Here is an 8,925-nt window from a genome sequence, read left to right on the forward strand (position 1 = left end):
AAGGAAGGAAGTTTGCTTGGTTCTTGAGGAGAGAGAAAATAAACAAAAAAATGCGCAAGACAAATATCGAGATGGATAATCAAGATCCAAGGAAGAGTTTGATATAGCGAATGTTTGTCCAAGAAAAGTATACAGGCTACTTGATCCAATATTAGAAAAATATTAGCTACAAAGTATCGTTAGGTTATAGTCTGTATAACTCGGGAAGCAAAGAAACCTTGTAAAAGATACAAGAATCTCCACAAGTAATAAAGTTTGTAAGTAAATTTTCAAGGGATTAGAATATTTAACTGTAAACATGTTTACAGTTTTTATTCTTGAAACCAAGTATTGGACGAATAGACTGTAAATATTTGGAAGGGCCAGCTAATTTTTAAACGAATTTCCATGAAATGAAATGTAACGAAATATAAACTTATAAAATGTAAGTTTACTTGATTTCTAAGTAAATTTTCAAGGGTTGAGAATATCTAAATGTAAATGTAAAAACATCTAGTTGTTAATTTTTAAACTAAACGTCGGCGTCGAACGAATAGATTGTAAATAAAAGACCATAATATTTTTCCGATTAAAACCGAAATATTAGAATATTAAATCGGTTATTAATCGGTCGTTGAGCATCGAAAGATGACTCGTACAAGTTGTTCCAGATTTCAAGGCAGCCATGGGGCAGCCAAAATGTAAATTGAATCTTGACTCCAGCTCCGATCATGTTGACACGAAAGTGCTGAGTTTATCGGCGATGAAGTAATATATACTGATTTCTGCACTGACCTCCCCGACCTGGTGTACTATCAAAAGAGTAACACAGCAACTTTCATCCAATATACAAGTAAACGTGTCGCGTAGGCGTCCATGAACGGTTCACGGTGATTTACTTGTTGCAAATTTATATAAACTAGTGAATACAGATCATACTATGTGGGTTTTCCGATTACTCAAATGTGAATTTAATACACCCCCTTTATCAACGATACGCACTGTTCCGTCCACGATTCGTTTCATAAGTGTAAGATATCCATATATATATGTATATATATATATATATATACATATAGTAAATAGTTTGATGACAAATATCGAAAGTGCACGTGACAGAACGATAATGATAAATAATGGGAGGGGATTTTTTTTATTTTTTTTCGATGCAAGATTTTTGTAGTCGAGTTCTTGTTAATAATTGGCGGCATGAAATTCGCTGAGTGGTCGCTTTGTAAATCAATATTTAGAAATGTATGTGATAGCGTTTGTCTCTCTTCCGTAAACAGTACAATATAATGATAATAATAATAATAATATATCATATTATGGTAATATACATATTTTAATTCAAGTATCAAGAAAATAGAGAAAAATAAGGCATTTCTTATTCCAAGTGCCGAGACAAGTTTCGCATAATTATTAGAAATTTGTTTTTTTTTGATAAAATCCCGAGACTATCAAGTCCGTAAATCAGAAATGAATGTTTGTAATTTTACATGAGAGTCTATGTTGCAGACGTTGAAGGGGAAGATAATCGCCATCAGGAGGGAGGATCAATCGGTATGGGAAAGAAGGGCACCCCTGGCGCCAGCGAACGTTCGTCGACTGATTAGAGCAGGTGTGAAGGTCCTCATACAGCCCAGCAACAGAAGAGCCTATCCTGCCCAATCCTACCAAGCTGCTGGTGCACTGTTGCAAGAAGACATCAGTTCCGCCTCGGTCATCTTCGGAGTGAAGCAGGTTCCTGTGGATCAACTGTTATCCAACAAAACCTACTGCTTCTTTTCTCACACAATCAAGGCCCAGGAGAGCAATATGCCACTTCTAGATGCCATTCTCGAGAAGAATATACGTTTGTTGGACTACGAAAAATTAACCGATCTTAACGGACAGAGGGTTGTCGCTTTTGGAAAGTATGCTGGCGTTGCTGGCATGGTGAACATATTGCATGGGCTGGGCTTGAGGTTGTTGGCTTTGGGACATCACACTCCGTTCATGGTGAGACGATGGTCAGGTTGAAGCAGTCCAAGTAGTCTTATTTCATTTACATTTACTTTTTTATATTTCATTCGATTTCATTAAGTTTTATTCAATTTCATTTCATGAATATTAATGTCCGTGTATCGGTGTTTGTTAGCACATTGGGCCAGCGCACAATTACAGGGACTCGGCCATGGCACGACAAGCCATAAGAGACGCGGGCTACGAGATAGCCTTGGGTGCCATGCCTAAATCCATCGGACCCTTGACTTTTGTCTTCACTGGCAGTGGGAACGTCAGTCAAGGGGGCCAAGAACTCTTCCAGGAACTCCCCCATGAATACGTACCTCCAGAAATGCTGAAGAAAGTGGCTGAGCACGGTGGTAAGTTGCCGCAAAATCCACATAAAAATCAAACGTACACTTTTCCATTCCATTTCCATTGATAATTATTTAGAATATATACATATATATTTCAGACACAACAAAGATATACGGTTGCGAGGTAAGAAGAAGGCACCACTTGGAGAGGAAAGAAGAAGGGGGTGGGTTCGATCCAGAAGAGTACGACAAGCATCCTGAGAAATATATTTCCACTTTTAGCAAAAAGATTGCACCGTATGCATCCGTGATAATAAATGGTATATACTGGGCGGTCGACTCGCCGAAATTGTTAACTCTACCCGATGCGAAGTACCTGCTGAGGCCCGCTCATACTCCATGGTTACCAATTAGTGTCGGAGCACCTGCTTTACCCCACAGGATGTTGGCCATTTGCGACATTTCCGCGGATCCTGGGGGCAGTATCGAGTACGATCAACTTTTCTCGATCTTATACATAAGAACTTTAACATATACATATCGTATAGCGTGTTATACAATTATAACACGCTATACAATATAATAGCATAAATATAACGAATAGAATGTTTTTTTGTCTTTCAAACATTCTCAGATTCATGAACGAGTGCACAACGATCGACACTCCATTTTGTTTGTACGATGCCGATCGTAACAAGGACACAAAGTCGTTCAAAGGGCCTGGTGTGCTAGTGTGTTCCATCGACAACATGCCGACTCAACTTCCAAAGGAATCGACCGACTTTTTCGGGAATCTCCTGTACCCCTATGTGCTCGACATTATCCAGTCGGACGCGAAGACGCCCTTGGAGGAGCATCATTTTAGCCCAGCTGTGCACAGTGCCATCATTGCATCGAATGGACGATTGACTGCTAACTTTGAATACATTCAGGAGTTGAGGCTTCTGAACAAGCGCAGCAAACACAAGGCAGACAACGTGGAAGCGCAGAATAAAACAGTAAGTTCAAGTACTTTTTATTTATTTATGGTAAATATTAATTAGTAATTGGTGTAAGGTCTGTAAGATGAAAATGTAAAATGTTCATCTGTACAAACAGGTGGTTGTCTTGGGCGCAGGGTACGTGTCCGCCCCATTGGTGGAATATTTACACAGAGCCAGCAACATACGGTTGATCGTTGCGTCGCAATTGAAAGAAGAAGCTGACATGCTAGCATCAAAATTTCCTGGAGTGGAAGCAATTTTTTTGAACGTGCTGGAACGACCTGACACTCTAAAGGACACGATCGATTCGGCTGACGTAGCGGTCTCGTTGCTGCCTTACAATCTGCATCACGTTGTGGCGAAGGCTTGCATCAGCACCAAGACTCATCTGGTAACTGCCAGCTATTTGAACGAGGACGTCAAGGCCTTGCACGACGAGTGAGTATTGAAATTTTTGTATTTATAATTTGTCTGTTATGTGTACCGTTTGGAAGATTCGGAGCTCGGTGGAATTATTTAATTTTGATCACGTCAGGGCTGTAGCAGCAGAGGTGACCATACTGAACGAGATTGGATTGGATCCTGGAATCGATCATTTATTGGCCCTCGAGTGTTTCGACAGTGTGAAACAAGCTGGAGGTAAAATAGAGTCGTTTGTTTCCTGGTGTGGTGGCTTGCCTTCCCCAGAGTGTTCTTCCAATCCTTTACGATACAAATTCAGTTGGTCCCCTCGTGGAGTGTTGCTGAATACCTTGGCATCTGCGAGATACTACGACGAGCAACAGGTGAGCTACAATTACAAATAATTTAATTCTTTTTCCAATTCCAAATAGCGATAACTCTGCCACCATGAATATTAACCGTGGTCATTAATCGAACGTATCCATCTGGAGAAAATACTAGTAAAAAAAATTGTCTCGTATCTGTTACTACATATAATACGATAATTGAATAATTCACTCGTAATCAGTTCTGTTTCCATTCGAAAGGTAGTCGATGTTCCTGCAGGCGGAAACCTAATGACGCAAGTCCAGGACTTGGACTTCCTCCCTGGGTTCGCTCTGGAGGGCTATCCGAATCGAGACAGTACAATTTACAAGGATTTTTATGGAATTAACTCTGCCAACACAGTATTACGTGGTACACTGAGATTCAAGGGGTTCTGCAACACCATAAGATCGATGCAGTATCTGGGACTGATCGATCCCAATCCTCACCCTAGCTTGCATCCAAATGGGCCCGATATCACATGGGTAAGCTCGTTGAAATTCACCTTGAGACTGCCAAAATAAACGTCGACAAGCCTCGACTCGTTCATTATCTGAAATTTAAATAAATACATGGAAATGAAATCCATTCTTGATCCGTTCCAGAGGATGCTGGTATGCAACTTACTCGGCCTAGCAAATGGTAACATCTTCTACGGGAACCTGAAGAGGAAGCTGGCGGAGATGTTGAACTCGGACGAAGCCGTGCAAGCGATCGAGGACTTGGGCCTTCTGAAGGAGGACCTGGTGATGAAGATGAACACCCCCCTGGACACTCTTACTTATTACCTCTCGAAGAAGCTCTGTTACGAGGAGAGCGAGAGAGATCTTGTGATTCTGAGACACGATATTGGCATCCTTTGGCCTGATAACAGGAGGGAGAAGAGGGGGATCAATTTGGTCCTGTATGGAGACGTCAAAGGACATTCTGCCATGGCTCGTACCGTTGGCTATCCAGCCGCCATTGCTGTGAAAATGATTCTCGATGGTATTCGACTTTATTTTATGTATAGTGTATATATATATATGTATATGTAGTTTACTACGTTTTTGTGTTTTTATATTAATTTAATATGCATGTATTTTCAATGACCGCTTGCAACGGTCCTGAGTCGATCCTTGTTCGTTCCAGGTGAGATTCAACAAAGAGGAGTGGTCCTTCCCTTCACAGCAGACATTTATCGACCACTGCTCAATCGCTTGAAAGCTGAGGGCATCGAATTTTTCGAAACGTCAAAGTGGCTGTAACTTATTTCTACTACCAAATTAATTTTACGATCTACGAATATACTTTGATAAGGAACGAATATTTTAGCGAATATTTTACGTAGACTGTTGACAAATATATTGTTGATAAGTTTAGAGTCAGCGATCAACTTATTTATGTTTATTATGATACAGTAATAGTACAATTATACTATAGTATAATTTCAGTATACATTATACATATAGTGGTAGTGCTAAGAAATATCGTTACCGAATTTATAGAATATGAATTTGTAAAAATCGCCATGGTGTTCATCCCTTCTCGAATTAGAATGAATTTAATTAAATTATCAGATACAATCAATAGTTACATTTTTCTTTTTCACACACGGCCTATAGCGTATAGCGAGCCGCGTGACGTAGCTGGCCCGAGCTGAATAGAGAGTGAGAGCAGTACAGGCGACACAATCTCATCGAATCTCGTTACATTAGGTTGCGTCGGTGACGTACGTAACATACACGACGGTAAGCTTTAATTTATTCTTCAACAGTCTGCGATTGTAGTCCTATCTGACATAATTAATATTTCGTACGGAGAAGAGGAAGACGAGCGAATTTACGAACGTTGTCAGATGTGGCACGTAAAACGAGGTTGTTGCTATTTAGACTGCTATCGTTGGTTTCTTTACGACAGAAGAGATGTAATCTAACGTTATTTCAATTTTGCAGGGAGAAGAGAAGAGAAAGATAAGTGATCGAAGGCGTTAGCGGAGGTTATCGGATTGGAAAATGTCAATCGAGGTTATTCCTTTTTGGAGTGGTTTCTTTCATTTTTTTTTTTTTTGGAAACGACTGCAATTGTAGCGTAGTGTCGGTGAGATACAGTGTGCGAATCAGACTGTGAAACGTACGATACATTGGTTAACAAATGAAATTAAGACAAGTCTCTCTATGCGATTGGTGTAACTATGTATGTTTCGTCGCCTAGGTATGAGTTAATCTTTTGCATTCAAGGCCTTTTCTTTTTTTTTCTCTTTTGTAGTATGTATCAACAACCGTAGAATGCTTTCTTAGCTTTGTACAATGTAAATGCAAAGCCATATATTAGCTTGGAAGTTGTACGATTGCAATTAATTTAACATTTAATAATCAAGTTTCCTTTACCTGTCAAAGAATTATAGGATTCATAATTGGAATTACATTGAAATAAAAAAAATAAAATTAAACCTTGTAAACATTATCTACCTTAAGATTTATTGCATCAAGGTACATAGTCACATGTCACTTTTGGAGTAACTACATCGGGGTTATGTTAGAACTGTCAGTCATCTCTCGAGTGCAAAAGGTTAACAACCAGGGAGTTACGGGACGTTAGTTGCAGATATATTTATCTTTTTATCTTTAAGACGACACGTTGTACACCCTTTGATAGAAGCATGTATTAGCACGTTGCAGTGTACAATGTGATATTTATCGGTGAAAGATTCACTCTAATGTAACGGAATACGTATGGTAACCTAACCTATGAGTGTATAGCGAACGAAATTGTCCTATTTCTTGTCATTTCTCCAACTACCTATTTAAATAAATGAACATTTGAGCTGCGTGAAAGGTAACCTACCACATAACCAAACGAAAGCTTTCTCTCAAAGGGAAATTTTGTTGCTATTAACCCTCTGCACTCTGCGTATAAGAAAGGCACTACATTAAACAGTATATAACTTTGTATACTATTTAATGTTATAGTATAGTATATTTATAAGTAGTATAGAGTATATAAGTAAAAATTATAGCGTATAACTTTGTAAACATGTGTTTTTGGTTAGTGTGACGATTATATATGATTATTACTACTTTTAAAGGATATATATTACGATATATGTAATATATACCTTATGGAGGCATAAGTAATATATATATGGAGAATCCTTATACTGGTAGTAAATCCTAAGTGGAATTCATATTCTCTCCTGCTAATAAATCAAGTGGCATAGGATTCAATTGATGTCGTAGTTGGACTATTGTATATAAATGAATAACTAAGTAAACAGTTACTTGGTTTTAGTTTAAAAATATCAAGTATCTAAATAATGGAATTACTCTCATGGAATGTAAACAAGCAGTCTTGATTGTGGTTGCACATATAGTTTTTTTGTTTTTTTGTTTTTAAGGTAAAGGTAGCAACATGGCACACATGAATACAACTTAAATCATGTTGATCGAATAGGCTTAATACTTGTTCTTCCTTCTTAAGGCACTTAATCGACTTGAATTCAATATTGTGAGGTTTTAATCAATCAAACATCTTTGTTTCCATTTAAATGCGATCTTTCCAGATAGATTATCAACTACGTATAAGGTGCCCCAACAATACATAATAACACTGTTAACGCATACAACAATATGTAAATATTTCAACATTTCCAGGCACATTTTATCATTAAACCGAGACCAGAGCCACTTATCGGAAACCCTTTACTTACTTGACATTCTTCCCACAGAACTATGACTATTCATAGTTAAGGAATAGTTGACCTGCTTTCTCTGGAAATCTCCATTTCCATAAGCACACTTTACGGTACGGTTACGGTTTTCCCTGTGGGTCGGGGAACAGAATACGCCCACAGTAATCCCTGCTTGTCGTAAGAGGCGACTAAAAGGGACAGGCGAGACCGGGGGCTGTGGCACCCGCGGTCAGGTGGGGAGGTATTCACTCCACACCGGAGATGGCACTCATCCCTTTGTTGGGCGGGAGAGGCGCGGGGGGGCACCGGTAGCGTTCGTAAGAGATCCCGGTGCCCCTCCCCAATGCGCCGTGGCCGGCCACCGTGAGGTTTTAGTGGGTATTCCCCTTGATATCAAATCAAGGGGCGAGTCCCACACTACCCCCTCCTTATGAGGGGGTGTGCGTAAACGCATTTCCTCACGTAAAAAAAAAAAAAAAAAAAAATGGTTACGGAACGGTTACGGTGTTACGGTTGCCATTGCTATTGCTATTGCTACTGGTGCTGGTACTGGTTACGGTACGGTTACGGTACAGTTACGGTACGGTTGCGGTACGGTTACGGTACGGTGTTACGGTGTTACCGTTACTGTTAGAATGTTACTGTTACTGTTACGATGTTACAATGTTATGATGTTACTGTTACTGTTATGATGTTACTGTTACTGTTACTGTTACTGTTACGATGTTACTGTTACTGTTACTGTTACTGTTACGATGTTCCTGCTTCGATGTTACGATGTTACGATGTTACCGTTACTGTTAGAATGTTACTGTTACTGTTACGATGTTACTGTTACTGTTACTGTTACGATGTTACGATGTTACGATGTTACCGTTACTGTTAGAATGTTACTGTTACTGTTACGATGTTACGATGTTACTGTTACTGTTACTGTTACTGAATAGGCTTAATACTTGTTCTTCCTTCTTAAGGCACTTAATCGACTTGAATTCAATATTGTGAGGTTTTAATCAATCAAACATCTTTGTTTCCATTTAAATGCGATCTTTCCAGATAGATTATCAACTACGTATAAGGTGTCCCAACAATACATAATAACACTGTTAACGCATACAACAATATGTAAATATTTCAACATTTTATTTAATTATTTATTTATTTTCAACATTTCGTAAGAGATCCCGGTGGGGGGGGGGGGGGGGGGGGGGGGGGGGGGGGG

At 39.2% G+C, this 8,925-nt stretch overlaps 1 protein-coding gene and 2 long non-coding RNA genes across 3 annotated transcripts; 2 read left to right on the forward strand and 1 right to left on the reverse strand.

Moving 5' to 3' along the window:
- The first annotated feature begins 807 nt into the window (after positions 1-807).
- On the forward strand, positions 808-5,604 carry LOC128882573 (alpha-aminoadipic semialdehyde synthase, mitochondrial). Its single transcript, XM_054134209.1, has 10 exons — positions 808-1,009; positions 1,498-1,980; positions 2,120-2,345; positions 2,441-2,771; positions 2,917-3,280; positions 3,381-3,703; positions 3,801-4,050; positions 4,255-4,518; positions 4,639-5,020; positions 5,165-5,604. Exons 1-10 carry the CDS (start codon positions 920-922, stop codon positions 5,278-5,280), a joined length of 2,829 nt encoding a protein of 942 aa, XP_053990184.1. The 5' UTR covers positions 808-919; the 3' UTR covers positions 5,281-5,604.
- LOC128882575 (uncharacterized) lies at positions 4,859-8,879 on the reverse strand. Its single transcript, XR_008458468.1, has 3 exons — positions 6,860-8,879; positions 5,076-5,239; positions 4,859-4,999 (listed from the first exon to the last, which is right to left on the reverse strand). It is a non-coding gene; the product is annotated as an uncharacterized LOC128882575 (long non-coding RNA).
- On the forward strand, positions 5,749-6,353 carry LOC128882574 (uncharacterized). Its single transcript, XR_008458467.1, has 2 exons — positions 5,749-5,889; positions 5,968-6,353. It is a non-coding gene; the product is annotated as an uncharacterized LOC128882574 (long non-coding RNA).
- Positions 8,880-8,925: the final 46 nt, after the last annotated feature.

This window comes from Hylaeus volcanicus, unplaced genomic scaffold, assembly GCF_026283585.1.
Source record: "Hylaeus volcanicus isolate JK05 unplaced genomic scaffold, UHH_iyHylVolc1.0_haploid 12102, whole genome shotgun sequence".
In the NCBI taxonomy this organism is placed as follows: domain Eukaryota; kingdom Metazoa; phylum Arthropoda; class Insecta; order Hymenoptera; family Colletidae; genus Hylaeus; species Hylaeus volcanicus.

Coding starts and splice junctions, on each gene's coding strand:
- LOC128882573 (XM_054134209.1), top strand. CDS start 920: ATGTGGGTTTTCCGATTACTCAAATGTGAATTTAATACACCCCCTTTA. Junction 2,346..2,440: donor GAAAGTGGCTGAGCACGGTG/GTAAGTTGCCGC, acceptor TATATATTTCAG/ACACAACAAAGATATACGGT. Junction 5,021..5,164: donor TGTGAAAATGATTCTCGATG/GTATTCGACTTT, acceptor TGTTCGTTCCAG/GTGAGATTCAACAAAGAGGA.